The following is a 17,775-nucleotide window of genomic DNA, read 5'->3' as shown; positions in this document are numbered from 1 at the left end:
TTACTCCTGATCAGTGATTTTATGACCTCAAGGTCATTGCTATGGAAGATTTTAGCGTAGCCTGACAAATTCTCTGTGTTGACTCTGTATTACAGGATCTTTCATTTCTTCAATTAAACAGCTGAAAATGGATACTGCCTGTGCTCTCGTATTTATTGGGTTGCTAAAGTCCCCGATAATTATACTGTGCTGATGACAAACGGCATGCCAGAGAGCTGACAGCCCGGGTGTTTTTTTAGGTCACCTTTTATATAGTACAAGCCATGGCTCTAACTTTGTTTGTAGGTTGGAAATCTCCAGTAAATAGAGCAAGCCTGTGGCCGTTACTCTGTTAATTCTGTTGTGTTAATTATATCAAGCTAATGAACAAGCAGAAGATAATTAACATGCTGATGGGTTTCCAATGCTTGCAGAGGCACGGGTATGCTTCTTACCACTGTGACTGCAACGTGTTAAAAAAAAAAAAAAAAAAAAAAAAAAAAATCCCCAAAATGAGGTCTGTGGCATCTTCACCGCTGCAGAGGATGATAAAAGCAGATCAAAACCCGTGGACCTGCAGGTCTTGGCTTTGTCTAACATCTCAGCAAGGTTTTGGTGGGACACGAACGCTGTTACCAGTCGAGCTTTGCTGAATCGAGCTAGGATCCCGTGCTCCTGGCCAGCGCAGACACTGCTTCCCTTAGGTTTTGTCCAGCTTTCGCTCCTTTCCTGCGGGCACCAAGGGCAGGTGAAACCCGACGCGGCCGGCGGTCCCCCGGCCAGGGCCACGGGCTTTGTGCAGTTTCAAAGCCGCTAGAACAAGGGTGCTGTTGTGCCCCGTCCCGGCGCGACGGCAGCCTGAATAGACGCTTAATGATGGGGTGGTTTTGCCTTGTGGTTGACTTCGCTCTCCCGGCTCCCATTTTCAGCATGCCTATGTTTCAAGAAAAGCCACATTTTACTTTCCCATGATAGCTCCTGCTAGGAAGATGTTATCGGGCACGTCTCAATGGGAGGAATGGCAGGAAAGGATCACATCGCATGGAGATGTGCCGATCCGGCCGGAGGCACAATGGTGGCGGACGTGAGAACGGAGTCATTTCACCAGGAGACGTGATGAGATGCTGAATTCCAGACTTGCAGATATTGAGAGGAGAATTTGTTCGACTTACCTGTCCCACAACGACGCCGGTGAATTTTGCCCTTCCTGTAGCACCTGGCAGCACAGGGGACAGTCAGCAACGGGGACCCCATAGGCAACTGCGAACACATAACATCCTTATTGGTGCTTATAATAAACGACCCTAACCTGAACACGTCCAGCTAACTTACAATATCAACAGCTTCTCCAAGTTAGGGATTATTAATACAAACACTGAAGAGAGCCTGTAAAAACAAGAGTTACTCAAAAAACAATAAGCTTTTCTGCTCAGTTGACCTCAAAGTGGTTTGTAAAAAAAAAAAATCAGCATTTTTAATCACCATTTGACAGCTAGAAAAACAGAGCAAGAAAAAGACCAGAAGCTGCTTCCCAAAGGCCAGGTACCATGCCAGCAGCGAGGAGCCCCTGGCCCCTCCAGCCCACTCCCTTCTCTAGTACTAGTACCAGCCCCAGCCCCTCCAGGAGGGTGATAATATAAAATCACTATTTTTCTGCTCTAGCACTTGATTGCTGGAAAGGTCTGAGTGATTTTAACTCTCACGCACATCAGCAGCACTTAGCACTCTGCTGGATTCAATCTGTGATTAGCAGACTTCCCATCCACAGCTGCAAATTGAATGGTCCCTGCTAATTAGGCCTTCGTGAATGGATTTATTTAAATTACACTCATCAGTATGGTCAAGGAGTGCAAATGGCATTTTGTAATTCACTTAGCAATTTGTTATGTAACGATTAGTATTGTTTGCATGCAGGGGAAGCTCGGCTGAGTTCCACGATAGTAGGGACATTTAAGACAGTCTTATCTTTAAAAGGATCTTCAAAGCTAGAGCACATCACAATGTTTGCTCTGCAAGTTTTACGCTATCCACAGCTTTTACTGCGCAGACTCATTTAATATTTATACATTCCTAGGACCAAAAGAATCTGTAAAAGGGAACGGCCAGACCTGTAATTTTATGTAATTGGTCTGACTGAATGCATTAAAAGCAGCAAATTATTAAAGGTATTCACTGTTCAGTGGCTTTAGCTGATACCTGAACTGGATGAGAATCGGGAGTGCTGATGGGGTAATGATGGACAGTTTTAGCAGAAGTAGGGCAGGTGCCGGTGCAGCAAACAGGTGCTCAGTGCATTAATGGATATTTAATCCAAACCTTCTCCCCGGCACTGCAGGGAGCAATTGTCCGGCTCCTGCTTTGCCCTGGGTACCCCCTCCTGTCCCCTGGGTACCCCCTCCTCGTCCCCTGCGCTGGTGTCGTCCCGGTGCTGCTGCAGTTGCATTTCCCCACTCCGAGCAGTGCCACAGCCTCCCGCGGCTCAGGAAGCTGCAGCAACATGGCAATTATTTTAAAATGAAAATGAACACGAACCACGGCTGATTTCAGCCTAAGTGCAGCCTGTGCTAGTTCTGGCTGCCTTGGTGCCACTTCTGCAATGGTCCGTGCCGGGGAAGCAAGTGGTCCTCCTCCACGGCCAGGCCTGGGTGCCCGTTCATCAGCAAGTTCAATTCAGAACTGTTTCAAGAGTAATTAATCCCTTCTGCAACATTAGCGCAATGGTGGAGCAGAAATACCACGTAACGCAGGCAAGCAGGCATACACCAAGGAGGAAAACAAGCCGTCGGTGCTAGCCCGTACACTGAAGTACGCTCACATCAAGCAGCCGTCGCAGAGTTTAACAAAAATGCAAACACCGTGATTGAAATCTAAGATAATCGCTAGCATTAAGTAGCCTATATAGTTTCAACAAACTGCAAATAAACATGTCCCAGAATTAATCCTTCTCTGTATCTTTACTATTGCAACAAGTCAAAATAAGATATCCACACGGGAATTCGCTGTCTGAAAACACTGACGCACACCTTCACTTTACTTGTCTCCGTTCACAGACTGATACCCTACCTCGCTTTTCTGAAGAGGAGGCTTTGACTCTGCGATTTTACAGACGTCAGCCTGCTCGTCAGCCTGCCTGAAACTGCAGCGGTGAACAGTGCTTCTTTTTGGAGCCTCCAAGCCACGTTGTAGCCCTCAGGCTTTAGGGATTAAATCCTCCCCCGTGTCATTCCAAAATAATTTCAGTGTGGTCAGTGAAATTACTTGGATTTTCATCACTTTCCCTAAGACCAGAATTTCCTCCTCCCTCTCTGTGCAAACTAATGATGAATATTTTCCAAGAAAACATCATAAATTAGAAAATACATCAATTAAAAATAGTTTTAATGACAACTCCCTAACACTGGGGAAGAATGCTTTGGAGGAAAAAGAAAGCTTTAGAACTGGTTGGCTGCCATTCAAACATTTTCAGCTATTCAAAATCAATGAAACCAAAACCAAAAAAATTATATCTGCATTTCAGTTTCAGAAACATGAGACTCAGCAACAGCAATTAGAACATATTGGAAAAGTGTCTTCCAGCGACAAAAGTGGGGGGAACCACTCCCAACCTCGTGCTTTAGTTTCCAACCAAGTCTAAAACTCAGTCTCTCTCACTAGCTTAAGGGAGAAAGCTTAGGATATAACTCTCAAAGGCAGATGGGGGATGACTGCAAGGGAAAACTGGAATCGTCGAGTAAATAAGATTTTTCCCTCACCACAAAATTCAGTGAACAGAGCATCAGTGAAATCCAAATGATCCGTCCAAGCTCAGCTTTCCAGCATAAATATATATCTTTGATCTGCCGGCTGCGCCCTTGGCCGGCGGCAAGCCTCCCACCGCCGCGGGAGCCAGGACCGCAGCCGGCCCCCTTCCTATAGGTAATCGCGTGTCACCGTTTCCACGGCGGGCCTGGCCGCCCGTCAGGCGGCTGTTTAGAAAATTCCTTTTCTTAAGTTTTCCTCCATTAAAAAACAAAGCTTCTCCCAAGGTCTGTTCGAAAGGCAGCGGAGAGGAGACCCGGTCAAAGCAGGGCTTTCTCCAGAAATCGTCCCTTACGGGAACGAACACTAGAGGTCAATCTAACAGCTTGTCCCGGAAATATATATCCCGGGAATAAAGCGTTACAGACTTTTTCTGCGCACTGTACACCTCTCTAACTACATCCAGATTCACTGACTTGGCAACACGCTCCGTATCCAACAGGAGTTTGCTCTATTCTCTTAAATTTGTCCTCGTCTTGCTCTGCATTACCGTTTCCTTCTCCAGCGTTTGCCTGGGTGATCGCCGTCCCGATTCACGCGGCTTGCTAACGTACTTAACCACCCATTGATGACATGAGGGGGGACTGGCGCTGGCATGCATGGACACTGGTGGCCAAACGTGTCCTGCTGTAGGGCCACGGCAGCTCGCTGAGTTGGGTGAAGGACGAGTGCAGAAGCAGCGGCGCAGCTGTCACCGCGCAGCTCGGAGCCGTCGGCTCGGCATCCCGCGTATGGTGGGTGATGCCGCGCTTTCGGAGCAAGGCAGAGAGCCCGGCTGGGACCCGAGCGATGGGTTTGTGACTTGCAGCGTTCAGTTCTGACGCCCCTCGAAAGCGTCTCCCACCTAACAGGGCCATGGATGACTCCATCACTCCATCGCCGGACGCTTCGTTGGGCTCCTCTGCCACGCTCGGCGTCCGAGGACCTCGTGGCTACAAGCTCCCGCCGACTGCTTAGGAATAATACAGACAAAAATGGTTTTCTCTCAATCACCTTTACATGCCTGGCGTTCACTGCAGTGAATCCCCCCCTCCCTCTTCCCCGCTCTTCCCTGCTGGGAAACAACGCACGGCACTGCTGGCCGGCTTCAGCCTCCCCGCGGCACCCGTCCTCCGCCGCGCTGCCTCTCCCCGTCCCCAGGGCTCCTCGCTCCGCCAGGCTGGGGGACCTGGTGCCAACAGGCACCATCTGCAATGCGACTTTTTGGGCCGCTCCGAAGCAGGCGGCGGCCGGGGTGCAGCTCGCGCTGGGCAATGCCGGCGCGCGGCAGCTCTGTGCACGGGCACCAGGGCGGTGGCGAACGCCGCTGCTGCCCAGCGCGGTTTTCTGGTGGCCCTGGGTACCAGCCCCGTCGTTCCCGAGGCGCGCGGGCTGGTCACGGTGTGACGGGACGGGGACGGGGCTGCTCCCCCCGGGCAAAGCGGGGGGAGAGCCACCGCACGCAAAGCACGTCGGATGGAAGTGCAGCTCCAGCAAAGAGTGCGTTGAAGCACGACTTTTCTCCCGGGGAGTCACCGGGACGCTCGCGCGCTTGCCGCTGAGCACATGTGTGAGTGCTTTGCTGAACAGAGGCCAAAAATCCCGTTCGTCTTTATGACCGGGGGCCAGATCCTGCAGCACCGAGCGATGCCGACGAGTAACATCTATTCGCACAAGTGGTCTCTGCCGAGGGGGGCTGCCAAGTCCCGGCCCTGCGTGATTTTTCTCTTTAGCAACCAGCCAGAGCAGAGCTCCATATGGCAGCGCTGGCTCCTCACTCAGCAGCTTGCCTCCTGCCAGCTCCTCGGTGGAAACGGCCCAGCGAGGCAGAAATGTTCCAGCTCAACCTTCATGTTAAAATTACCTTTAAAAACCTGCCAAATAAATTCCTTAAAATCCTTCCAGGGAGTTTCTTCCCGCCGTGGCTGCCTGGAGGGCCGGCGCTGCGGTGGCGGTGCCCTCCCAGGCGAAGGGGCCCGGGGCCGGGAGCCGGGCTCCGGCGGGGATTGGCGCGGGTTTGCACTCCCCGGTGAAGCAGCTCCGATGGGTGGGACACTCGTAACAGTCCTCTCCCAGGTGGATGCACTAATTGCCCTGGAAGCTGAGCCCGTGCTGCACTTTTTCACTCCGAGGTGCTGCTGTGGGTCTCCATCCTCTATCCAGCCAGCAGTTCCTGTGGCTGTGGGAGCCTGGACAGCACGTCAGACCTCAGCCGGGCTGGAGAGTCCCTGGGACATGATTCATCCAGGAGGGCTAATGCAGATGGTGGTGGCCCTGCAGTGTCCCCAAACGCCGGTGCCCGTGTGCTGCGACCTGCAGGAGCTGCTCACCAGCAGCAACGTAAAGCAGTGCTCAGTCCCTAAAAAAGGCGGTGCTGCCGCTCGCCCCAGCCCTTCGCGGGAGAAGGTGTCCCCAGTGTGTGCACAGGCAACGTCCGTCCTTGGTGCCCAGCTCCTCGGTGGCCCGGCGCGTCCCGAGGCCGGTCCCCAGCTGGGGCTGCACCCGGGGCGGGAGCATCGCTGCCCCCGCGCTTAGCGCTCTCGGTAGCTCCCCGGCACGAGGGGCCATGAAAACCCTCCTTCCCCGCAGAGCCCACAGGACCCTCACCAAGGTCCCTGGTCCCGCAGGGACGCCGAGCAGAGCGCAGCAGCAGCCGCACGTGCCAGTGCCGGCATGCGTCTGTCCATCATCCCCATCTTCCGAGGGGCCGGATCATGCAATTACCGGCCACGCTGCTTGCAGGGCTGACATTTTGCAAAGGTCTCCAAAGACACGGACAAGTGCACGCCGTGCCTGCCCGGAGCAGCCGGTGGGGAGAGCGGCTTCAGCCCGCGGCTGCTCCTCCGCGGTGTCGGCCCTGACGCCAAGGCAGCAGCACCAGGGCGGCCCTGGGGGGCAAAGACCACCGTGGTACCTATCGCATCGCGGGGTTAACCCAGCCGCGGTCAGGCTGCTGAGCACCCAGGCAGGATCAGGCCCAAGAGCGGCAAGCCCAGGTTGCACCTATGGAGCTGTCACATCCCTGCACCCTTGGCCTTTCGGCAGCATGTTGCTATTGCTTCCAGATCAATACATCTTCCAATAGATAATTGTGTCGGTGGGATTTTAACGGCGCTTGCAGTGTCAAGACTCTTTTTTTTGTCAGCAGAGCAAAGTCGGCCGCAAAGCGGCTTCCCCTGCCGCCGGTTTGCAGGGACGGCCCGCAGCACCACTGCCGCGGGGATGCTCCAACGCTGCCGGAGGGGAGGGGGCTCGCGTGCTCCCGGCCCTGCTCGCTTCCTCCCTCCCCCTCCACTTCGGCTTCGGTGTAAATCATTCCGCGTTTTATCTGTTTGCTTTTAATTTCTGCTGATGCACCGGTGTTATTTATGCTCCTGAAACACAGTCATGGCGCACGGGGAGCATCGCGCTGAGATACGGCCGGCTGCCGGGGGGTTTATTGATCGGAGCGGTAAATAACCCCGGCAGTCCTGGGCAGCTCCGGGCGGGGAGCACGATGCCGGTCCCCTTTGCCCGCTGCACTGCCCCGGCACCCCGCTCCCCCCCGCCGTAGTGCTGCAGGATTAAAGTTGCATTTTCGCTCTTATTGTGACTTTTCCCGCAGATAAAGGCGCACGGTGGAAGTGGAGGGAGCCGCGGCGCTGACCATGTCATCGGAGCTGACAGCCGGGGGTTTCAAGCTGGGAGAGCTGTTGTGAGCGGGGCCGCGCCGGCCCGGGGGAGGAGGAGGACGGTGGCATTCAGCGGCTGCGGCGCTCAGCCCCGGCTTTGATCACGGGACCGTTGAGGGTTTCTTTCGCTGGAAAGCGGGGCATTTCGCAGCTCGGAGCGGAGGCCCCCGAGCGGGACAGCTGCCAGGTTTCCTGGATTTCCAGAGCAAAGGCAATGGGAAACGCGCGGTGCTGGATTTTAAGCAGGTGACTCCGGGCAGCGCATTGCTCCCAAACTGCTCCGATACGGCGAAGCAACGCCGACCAGCCGGTGACCCCTAATTAGAGGCTGGCGGTTGCACAAGCCCCTTTCCCAGGGGTTTGCCCTTTAGTTTCCCATTGATACATATCGGCAGACTCCGCTAGACAAGGTATCACTGTTTCCAATCAAAGACAAAGCCCGATGCGCGTGCAGGAGCAAGGGGAAGCGCTCCACCTATGCATGCAGGGCTCCTTTCTGCTGCAACGGGCCAGCCGTGTCCAAAATCTGCTCCCCTTGTGCAATGGGTGATCGCAGCCCGTGGGGCGGCAGCTGGGATGCCCCGGGCTGGGAAAGGAGCTTTTCCTCTCCCAGACCGTTGTGGATGCAATCCCGGCTGCTTGCTCACGTGAATCACCTGGGACGCCCAGGAGCAGCCTTGCCGCGACCGGGGCGCGCACTGGGCAAAGGCAGCACCGCCAGCCCGGGGGGGGCGAGGGCTCGGTGCTGTGCTCCCACCTCCCGCAGCGGCCAGCAGTGCTGGCGGGGCCGGCCGCTGCTCGGGGGCCGTGCTCGGTGCCAGGGCGGCCCCGTGCCCGAGGGATGCTCCGAGGGGGACCACGGCCCCCGGGAGCACCCCGACACCCAGGCCCGGCACCGGGGAGGCCGTTTCAGGGGCTGCACGAGCCCTGCAGCACTGCCAGGCTCCTGCCCTTCCCGGCCCCCCCCCCCCCCCCGCTGTGCTCACTAGCAAACACAGCAGACGTCGATGCAGCTCGGCAACAGGGTTTTGCACCTTTATTCTCCGGGATCCTGTGCGGAAAACTGCAGAGGTTATTCTGCGTGTGCTCAGCTTGTGGCAGCTCGTATGCACCCAACACCCGCGTCAAAACACGCTGCAAAGGGGGTTAAAAATTCGCCCATGGCCGCCAGTCCCTGTTCCAGGTTAGATTTTCCACTGCCTGCGACCAGGGAAGTGTGAAAGTCAGGAAATCAGCTGCTGATCTTCCTTGGATTTGCTTTTCTGATGAGGCCTGCATGGCAGCCACGACGAAGGCTGCACAGACATGAGAAACACGTGTTACGCTGGCAGGGGAGGGGACCCCCGTCCTGCTGGGGACAGGAGCCCCCTCGGCCCCGGGAGCGGACGCGTGAGAGCCGGCGCTGCCCTGGCAGGGGCCGGGACACGACCACCCAACGGGCACCTTCACATCCCGGTTTTGCTCAGTAAGTGCCGGCGATGGCTAAAGCCCTCGAGGGCCGGGGCTGCCCGGCTGCAGGGCTCCCAAAGGATCGATCCTGCGCCCGCGGGAACGCCTCCGCGCAGGGTGCTGGGAGCATGGCCCGGGGCTGCAGCGGCTGCCGTGGGATAACGGGGCCTGGTTTCCCGCGTAGCAGCAGTTTCCCAAGATCGCGTCGGCGCTAAGGCGGGCTGCCGCGGTGGGCGCCTCGGGGACTGGATTTCGCAGGGTGCCGTGCTTTCCCACGGGCTGCAGCCGGAGCGATGCTGGGACCGCGCAGGGAAACCCTCCCTCAGCGCCTTCCTCCTGCTTTGGGAATCCAATGTCAGATGCTTCCTCTTAGCGCATCCATCCCGACAGCCGCCGAATCCAAGGAACCGGCTCCAAAATCCCTTCAAGAGGGTGTCAGTAGCTGACAGACCACAGAAATGGTTGCTAAACTAGAGCACACGCAGAAGCACATTTAAGCTGTGCCCAGCCAGGCCCTGAATGCTGAGGTCCCGTCCATCCCGGCCGGCCACCGCGGAGCAGCTCCACCAAGACGCTGATGGAGCTGCAGGCGAAGCAGCCATCTCGGGGGGCTTCGCCCCATTTGCAACCATCTCCCTTGAAAACGAGAGCCGCGACCCAAAACCGGCCACGGGACAGAGCCGGGAGCGCGGTGGGGGCGAGACCCGGGAGATCGCGCCCGCGCAGCCCGCGACCTTCCCCTGCCGCTGCCGAGCCGCTGCCATTGTCTCCGTCGCACGGAGCGCAGGCTTCACCTGGGCAGACCCACAAGTGGCTCCTCTCGGGGGCCATGAATACAAATACTTGACCTCGGGAGCCGTGGGGCAGCAATTAGTTTAAGCAGGGGGTTTGTGTAACACTTCAAAAGTCTTAATCCGTGCGGTCAGTCCTGGCACGGTATTTGCCAGAACCTATTGAGTAGTCTTAATGAGTCTGCAAAGCAAGCTTTCAATACATTTTGGGTCGCTTCAGATGCTTTAAATGGCATAGTCTATATGGCATTGTGCGGCTTTAGAAAGGCCCGGGCTTTAAAAAAGTATGGCTCCCTTTCACAGGGCAGACAGAAACCATCTTTAGACCCAGGACCCTTAACGTTTTGCATATCAATATGGCTCGGGCTGAATGTAGTCACTCAGCTGAGAAATAGGATCACTATCAGCATTTCCAGGCTTTCACAGGCACTTGGGAAACTTTAAAGCCCTTCGTGGAGAATAATTTGGTCGAATGTCGTGGCTGGAAACAAAACCTAAACAAGCGGAGTGCAGTCCATCACGCGGAGCTGCCAGCGCCGCGGACAAGGGGCTCCGGCGGCTCCAACATCCAACCCCCAGCGGGTCGGCGGCCGGGGCACTTCCAGCCCCGGGGCTCCGCGGCCGGCGGCATCCCGGCGCCCGGGGCTGCTGCGCGGGCGGGGGGAGTGGGGCTCTGGGCCCGGGTGCCCCTCTCCTCCTCTTTCTCCTCCTCCTCCTCCTCCTCCTCCTCCTCGCTCAGCCCCACGGCTGCCGCTGGGCTGCGGGCAGGGTCCCACTGAAGCCGCCGCAGCCGTGCCGCGGGGATGCTGGGGATGCACAGGAGAAAACCGGCCCAGCGCTCAGCCCTGGGCACTGGTCTGCTTAAGCATCCCAGTTCCCCATGCACCTACCATCCAGCCTGAAAAGCCCCCGGGCCCCCGGCAGCCCCGGCACGGCCACGGCGCCTGGCGGGACGGCAGCTCCCGGCACGCGGCACGAGGGAGAGACGCCGAGCCGGAGCGACCCGCAGACAAAGCAGGGCCTGGGGGCCCTCGGAAGCACGTAATTAGCTCATTACAGAGACAAACACAAGTCACTAATAAGATATTGAAGGTTAATTAAGTGTTTTCCCCATCTTTAATTAAGGGAAAAGTAGTCAAGGCAGTTCAAACTAATTTCTGCAGCCTCCCGCGCTGGCCCGTTAGGGCTGCAGACCTGAAAACCTGTTGGGCTCGTTGAACAGGAAGGTCAAAGTTTGGGGCTTCTGCTTGCGGGGCGTCTTGGGAAACTCCGGGGATTTTCATCCCGAGGGTCCCTGCTTCCCCAGCTGGGTTACGCCGCGAGCAGGGGAAGGTGTGTGGGGGGCAGCTCCCCCCCCCCCAGCCCCAGCCCTGGCAGCTACTCAGAGCTACTGCTCTTAATTGCTTTCCTTAACGGGGAAATTCTCCCAGACCATTTTCAGTCTGTAAAAATACCCCGTGCTCAGGGTTTGCCGGCCAGCCAGACTCACGGAACGGCAGTCCGTGCCCGTGCTCAGGGTGGAAATTCAATTCCATAAAAACCAGCCAGCAAGGTGGAGAACAAGCTGCAAAACCAGGGACCCGGCAGGAACCGTGACGCTGCCTCCCCGCATGCAAGAACGCCCAGAAACCACTTGGGCCCCAGATTTAGCGTTTCAGTTTTGCAAACGCTTTCATAAACCCTCATAAACAGAACAGGAAACCTGGTGAAAAGCGGCGCGGGGAGGACGGCGCGCTCCGCCGTCGCCTTCGCGGCTCCTCTGGCAGGAGGTGGCTCTGGACGTGCGAAAGCCAGGAAAAAAACTGATGGGAAACGTAGAGGCTGGCCTGACACGGCCAACAGCAAGGGAAAAAACAAAGGGCAATTAGCACTGAATGTCATATATGTATGTATGTATGTATGCATATAAAAAATTAACAATCTGAGCTTGATAGTGGTTGCTGTAAAGTCAGTGGGAAAATCCACCGACTCCCCCAAAAGCAGCACAGGGCCCACGTGCTCTTTAGTAAATATAAATTACATTTTTTTCCCCCCTCTTTGCTGGAAGGGGCCAAAACCTCAGCCGTCAGGAGCCACCCGGAGCCCAGGGGAGCCGAGCAGCCGCAGCCCCGGCCCAGCGCTGGATCTCGCGGCTGGGAACACGGCCGAGAGGCCCCGCTGCTTCCCAGGGCCTTTTCCGCGGATCGCGGCGACGGAGGCGCCCGGCACCCTCCCGCTCCCGCTCGCCAGCCGCCCGCGGGCACGGTTCACGGAGCTCAGCGAGGCTTATACGGAAGAATATTTAATCTGGTTGGGGAAGGGGGGGGCAGAGGGGTCACCTGTGTTTTTATTTCTTAAATATTTCTCTCTACTCCGTGCGGGTCCGTTTCTCGCCGGAAGAGGTCCGATATAAATTAGAGCGAGGCAGGGGCTGGTCCGAGGGGCGGCTCAGTCCCACCCGAAGTCCTGCCCCGTCATCTGGTAGAACTTCATGTTGAAGGGTCTGTAGAAGTCCTGCAGGCGCTGGACCACCCGCAGGTCGATTTTCGGGTGAGGCCGTCCCTTGGACTTGCCCAGGCAGCGGGGCCTGCTGCCGCCCTCCGGCTTCTTCAGGCAGGGGAAGCCCTTGGTCTCGTTGAAATAGAAGTGCTGGTCCGTCACGGCCCTCCTGAGCCCCAGGAAGTCCTGGACGCGGCCCATCTCCCCCGCCGGGTCGCTCACGAGCCTCTCGCCGCTGACGAAGAGGAACTTGGAGAGCGGGAAGTACCGCAGCCAGTTGTCCAGGTGCTTGGCGTAGATCCCGATCCGCACGGCGCTCCAGGTCGTGTCGATGAGGCCCGTGCTGACGTTCTTGAAGGCCAGGGCCTGGAAGCTGGGGATGGCGGGGTTTTTGGAGAGCGTCTGCGTGTAGTCCGAGATGGCCCTGGTGACGGGGTTCCTCACCACCACGATCAGCTTCGTGTCCCGGGACATGTTGTAAATCCGCCGGGGAGCCTCCTTGGTCACAAAGTAGCTGGGCGTCTTCTCCATGGTGATCTGCCCCTCCATCGTCCGCGGCATCAGGCTCCTGCGGAGAGGAAGGGGCGGCGGTCAGGGCTCGGGGACGACGAGGGGGATTCGCGGGGGCCGCGACCGCTCTGAGGCCAGACCAGGCCAGCGGAGACGGTGCTTCCTCCCACGTTTGTTCGCTGCCTTTTTGGGGATTTACTGGAGAAAAAGCCGGTAACACCAGCAGTGGCCGAGGAGCCGCTGCTGCCGGCAGCTGCCTGGGACTCGAGTCCGGTGCCAGCTCGAGCTGCCGGAGCGCCGGGGCGATGCCGGGGCCGAGCCGGGCCGCCGGGACCCAGAGGCGGGGAGTGCTTGCGTGGGGCTGCCAGCGGGGCAGGGCGGAGGGGAGCCCTGCGGGAACGGGACGCGGCAGCGGGGACGGGACATTGCAGCAGGGATGGGACATTGTAGAAGGGCTGGGACATTGCAGTGGGAATGGGACACGGTATCAGGGATGGGACATGGCAGCGGGGATGGGACACTGCAGAAGGGATGGGACATTGCAATGGGGATGGGACATTGCAGTGGGGATGGGACACTGCAGCAGGGATGGGACATTGTAGAAGGGCTGGGACATTGCAGTGGGAATGGGACACGGTATCAGGGATGGGACATGGCAGCAGGGATGGGACATGGCAGCGGGGATGGGACACTGCAGAAGGGATGGGACATTGCAGTGGGGATGGGACATGGCAGCGGGGATGGGACATTGCAGTGAGGACGGGACATTGCAGTGGGGATGGGACATTGCAGAAGGGATAGGACATTGCAGTGGGAATGGGACACGGTATCAGGGATAGGACATTGCAGTGGGAATGGGACGCTGCAGCAGGGATGGGACACGGTATCAGGGATGGGACATTGCAGCAGGGATGGGACAGGGCAGCGGGAATGGGACATTGCAGTAGGGATAGGACATTGCAGCAGGGCTGGGAGCGGGTGGGCACAGCGCGGGAGCAGGTGCCCATGAGGCTGCCAGGCGCTGCCCCGGCAGAGCACCGCGGGGCTCCGGCTGCCCCGGCCTCCAGCCAGCAGCTCAGGCCAGGAAAGGGCTGTTTCCTCCAGAAAAAAAAGGGCAGAAAACCGCTCAGGGCCCAGCCTTTGTGCAGGGTAAAACTCACGGCCCCGATCGTTCCCTCGTGCACTTTAATGAGGCTTTAATTGCCGCAGAAGCCGCCCGGGCACGTCAGCGTCAGCGCAGGGCGAGGGGAGCCCAGCGGTGCACGGCAGCGCGCGGCCTCCAGCCTGCGAGCCGGGGCCTCCGTCCCTGCCGTCCCCGCAGCGCGTGCATCCCGCACCGCCGCCCGAGCGGGGCTGCCTCCCCGGAGCGGAGCGATTCGGGGCCGCCAGAGATTCGCTTCACGCTGTGGAAAACGACCAAGCCGCTGCAACCGGTTTTTCTAGCATAAAAACTGCACGTCTAATTGCATGCACAAATAAACAGCCGCACGCTTTGCTCCGACTTAGTGCTTTTCTGAGCAGACTGCAAAGCGCTTAACCCAGTAGGCAGGTGCCACTGGGCAGACTGGTGCTCCTGGCTCACCCGAGCCCCCCGCACCGCCAACCCCGGCCCCCCAGCACCCATGAATGTCCAGCCCAAGTCTCGCCCCCGCGGCCACCCCCCGGGCCCCTCTCGAGGCTGGCTTTACGTCCCAGCAAATGCAAAGGAACCCGTGAAACTATCAATAACGAAGCAAAGCAGCAATGGGAAAAATGAGGCTTCACTGGGAGCCAAACTGCTGCTCCCGGGAGAGGGAGGTGCCGGGGCCGGGCAGCGCTTCCGCCCCGTCGACGCAACTAATGGGTGCCGTGACAGCTCCCTCGCTCCTCTGCCTCCAACTATCCCACTGACACGAAGGAAAAGGAGGGAGATTAAAGCCGCCGTTTCTTAAACCTGGCAGGGGACCAGTTTCTGTGTGCCCTCGCTGCAGCGGACTGCACACCCGGCCCCGCCGGCGCTCTCCTGCCCTTGCATCGAACCAGCGACTTTCCGGAGCTCCCTTGCATTAAACCAGTGACTTTCTGGAGCTCCCTTGCACTAAACCAGTGACTTTCTGGAGCTCCCTTGCATCGAACCAGCGACTTTCAGCATTCCCTTGCATTAAACCAGCGACTTTCTGGAGCTCCCTTGCATTAAACCAGCGACTTTCTGGAGCTCCCTTGCATTAAACCAGCGACTTTCTGGAGCTCCCTTGCATTAAACCAGCGACTTTCTGGAGCTCCCTTGCATTAAACCAGTGACTTTCTGGAGTTCCCTTGCATTAAACCAGCGACTTTCTGGAGCTCCCTTGCATTAAACCAGCGACTTTCTGGAGCTCCCTTGCATTAAACCAGTGACTTTCCGGAGCTCCCTTGCATTAAACCAGTGACTTTCTGGAGTTCCCTTGCATTAAACCAGCGACTTTCTGGAGCTCCCTTGCATTAAACCAGCGACTTTCTGGAGCTCCCTTGCATTAAACCAGTGACTTTCTGGAGTTCCCTTGCATTAAACCAGCGACTTTCTGGAGCTCCCTTGCATTAAACCAGCGACTTTCTGGAGCTCCCTTGCATTAAACCAGTGACTTTCTGGAGTTCCCTTGCATTAAGCCAGCGACTTTCAGCATTCCCTTGCATCAAACCAGCGACTTTCTGGAGCTCCCTCTGATGAGCCCCCGGCACCTTCCCCTTCCCAGCGAAGGGAGGTAGCGCCGCATCAAGCAGCCTGCTTCCCGGGCTGCCCGGCTGGCCACAGCCCCCCCAAAACTGGCCGAGCTTTGGGGATCCGATCATTCCCCTCGATGCCCCGCGGCACGGCCGGCCGGCTCCGGGCAGGAGCAGCGGCACTGGCGGGGTCTTGCCTTGGGGGGGGGCGCGGGGTCCCCGGCGGGGCTCCCGCGGCAGCGCAGGTCGTGCCGTCTGCGAGCCAGGGCTCTACCCCGCCGCATCTGTTCCTTATGTAATGGGGAAAGGCTTGAGGTTTTCGGGTTTTTTCCCCTGGACGCAGGAAAGAACACTTTATTAAAAGCATTTGCGAGTAGTGCTGGGCCCCGCGCAGCTCCCTCCCCCAGCTGGGAGGCGAAAGCCGCTTGTGGCTTTCTTTTTTCTCTTTTTTCCTTTTTCTTACACTGCCAGATTTGCAGAGTCGCTCGTCCATCCCCAGCTCTGCTGCTGCTGAGGAGCACTAGGAGCAGTGGTGCCCTGAGTGCCTCCCGGGGCAGATTTTGGGTGTTTCCCCACCCTTTCCAGCACCTTTTCCTCCCGAACAACCCGCGTTTGCGCTTGCCGAGGCAGGAGCAGGCCAGAGGGGCCGACTCGCGGCAGCGGGGCTGCACGGCCACCGGCACGGCCGAGGGGCAGGCTGCTGCTTTCTCCCGTCCTCGGGACTTGCGGCACGCCCGGGCGCCCAGCCCCGTGGCCTCCGGCCTCCCCGGAGCGTGCTCTGCCCCCCGAACGGCAGCCCGCGTTTTCGGAAGGGGCCGGGCTGTCTGCAGAGGAACCGCAGCTCTCCCGGGCGCTCGCAGCGCCCCTCAGACCCGCCGCCGGGCTCCCCCCGCCAGGACAAGCCAGCGAGACACGTTTAATCCTCATTAAATTCAGAAACCAGCCATAACGTTTGCCAGGCTGCTCTGTGCACTTCTCTGTGCCGACTCGCTGAGGAATTTACGCTGGTCTCCTGTGCTTTCCCGGGATGCCGCCGATCTTTCCGAACGGGAAAACAATTCTTTCCACGTGCTGCTCACCAACATGAAAACACCCCTCAGCAAACGTGGGCTTGGGAGCGAAGCCAGTCGCTCTGCTGCACGTGCAAGGAAACCTTTATCATCAGACGGAAACCGTTCGGGACGGCGTCCCCCGAGACACCGACGGGTCCGCGTCCCCCGAACCGCTGCTCTGCCCAGTGTCTGCACGGCAAGCCGGAGCTGCTCTCAGCGGAGCTTGGGGACTCACGCCGCTGCTCAGCTTCTGCAAAAGACGACGGCTTGCATTCGTTTTAGTTGCCGTAGCTGCATTCCCTAAAATACAAACTTGAGAGGAAATCCGTAAGATTTGGTAACAAGCAGAGGCCATGTGTAATATCTTTGCGATAGCAGTGCTTTCCTTAAAGCCGGCTACACTAGCATGGGCATCTGGAACTGCAAAAATCTCACCCAAGACATTTCTTACAGCAGGTGAGGTGCAAATTAAAAAAAAAAGGAGACCCAGGGTCACTGATCAGGCCAGGATCTACCAGCAGGCAGAGCAGAGCGCACGCGGGCGGCCCGAAAAATTCGCGGACTGCTGGGTTTTGAGAAAAATTCACCAACCCATTTGGAAATCACCCGATTTTCGGTGCCAACAAGGCACCCACTCGCTAGCTGCCTTGGTTGAAACCCCTCAAGTTTAACCCAGAGCCACCGTCTGCTCCGGGCAGGTTGGAGGTGGAAAACTCCGTCCTGACGTCATTCGGGGGCCGCATCAGGAGCAACAACCCCCCAAAGTTAATCGTGCGACACGTCCTCCTCCTCAGCAGCCCGATCGCACAAACTCCCAGCTACTCCCAAGATAATTACGCTATTTCGCATTTTCATTAACTCCCTAATACTTTCCCCTAAATTACCCCAGTTAATTATTGATAACCCTTGTCTCTCTCCAGGTCTGGCTTAAACTGGCAAATAAAAGAGCAGGCTTCTATTATGCTCCACTTTAGCAAAAGCACTGGAAACTTTAATTAAATTTACAGTTAATTCTTATTGACCTTAAGAGAATGTCTTTGAATGCTAAGTATTGCCTACAGGTACGTGCGAGATATTCGGATGATGGAGCGCTCCAGCAGCCTTGGAAGGAATTCACATTTTAAGAGGCGAGAGAACGCCCGCGAGGAGGGATAAAACACTTCTGCCTCTCTATTAAGCTGATAAATTTCGATTTTTAATAAATATTAAAGTGACTGACATTTGATAGGCATCAGAAGAGGGTTTCCTACGTAGAGATACGCAACACGTGAAGTTGTTAACGTTTGGAGAGATCACAGCGGTCCAGAAGCAGGAACATGCATCAGAGACGCCGCGAAGCCAAGAGCATCGCTCCGCGTCGGCCTCCGGGACCTGCTCACGCCGAGGCTG

General features: G+C 57.4%; 1 protein-coding gene across 1 annotated transcript in view; it reads right to left on the bottom strand.

Annotated features, from left to right (window-relative positions):
* Positions 1-11,932: 11,932 nt before the first annotated feature.
* Positions 11,933-17,775, bottom strand: part of HS3ST6 (heparan sulfate-glucosamine 3-sulfotransferase 6) — a 46,920-nt gene continuing 41,077 nt past the window's right edge. Inside the window, exon 2 of the mRNA XM_026095136.2 lies at positions 11,933-12,713. Coding sequence (XP_025950921.2) covers positions 12,095-12,713 — 619 coding nt within the window. The 3' untranslated portion in view covers positions 11,933-12,094. The remainder of the gene's footprint in view (positions 12,714-17,775) is intronic.

This window comes from Dromaius novaehollandiae, chromosome 14, assembly GCF_036370855.1.
Source record: "Dromaius novaehollandiae isolate bDroNov1 chromosome 14, bDroNov1.hap1, whole genome shotgun sequence".
In the NCBI taxonomy this organism is placed as follows: domain Eukaryota; kingdom Metazoa; phylum Chordata; class Aves; order Casuariiformes; family Dromaiidae; genus Dromaius; species Dromaius novaehollandiae.
The sequence above is the reverse complement of the archived record's forward strand: the minus strand, read 5'-3'. Positions and strand labels throughout refer to the sequence as shown.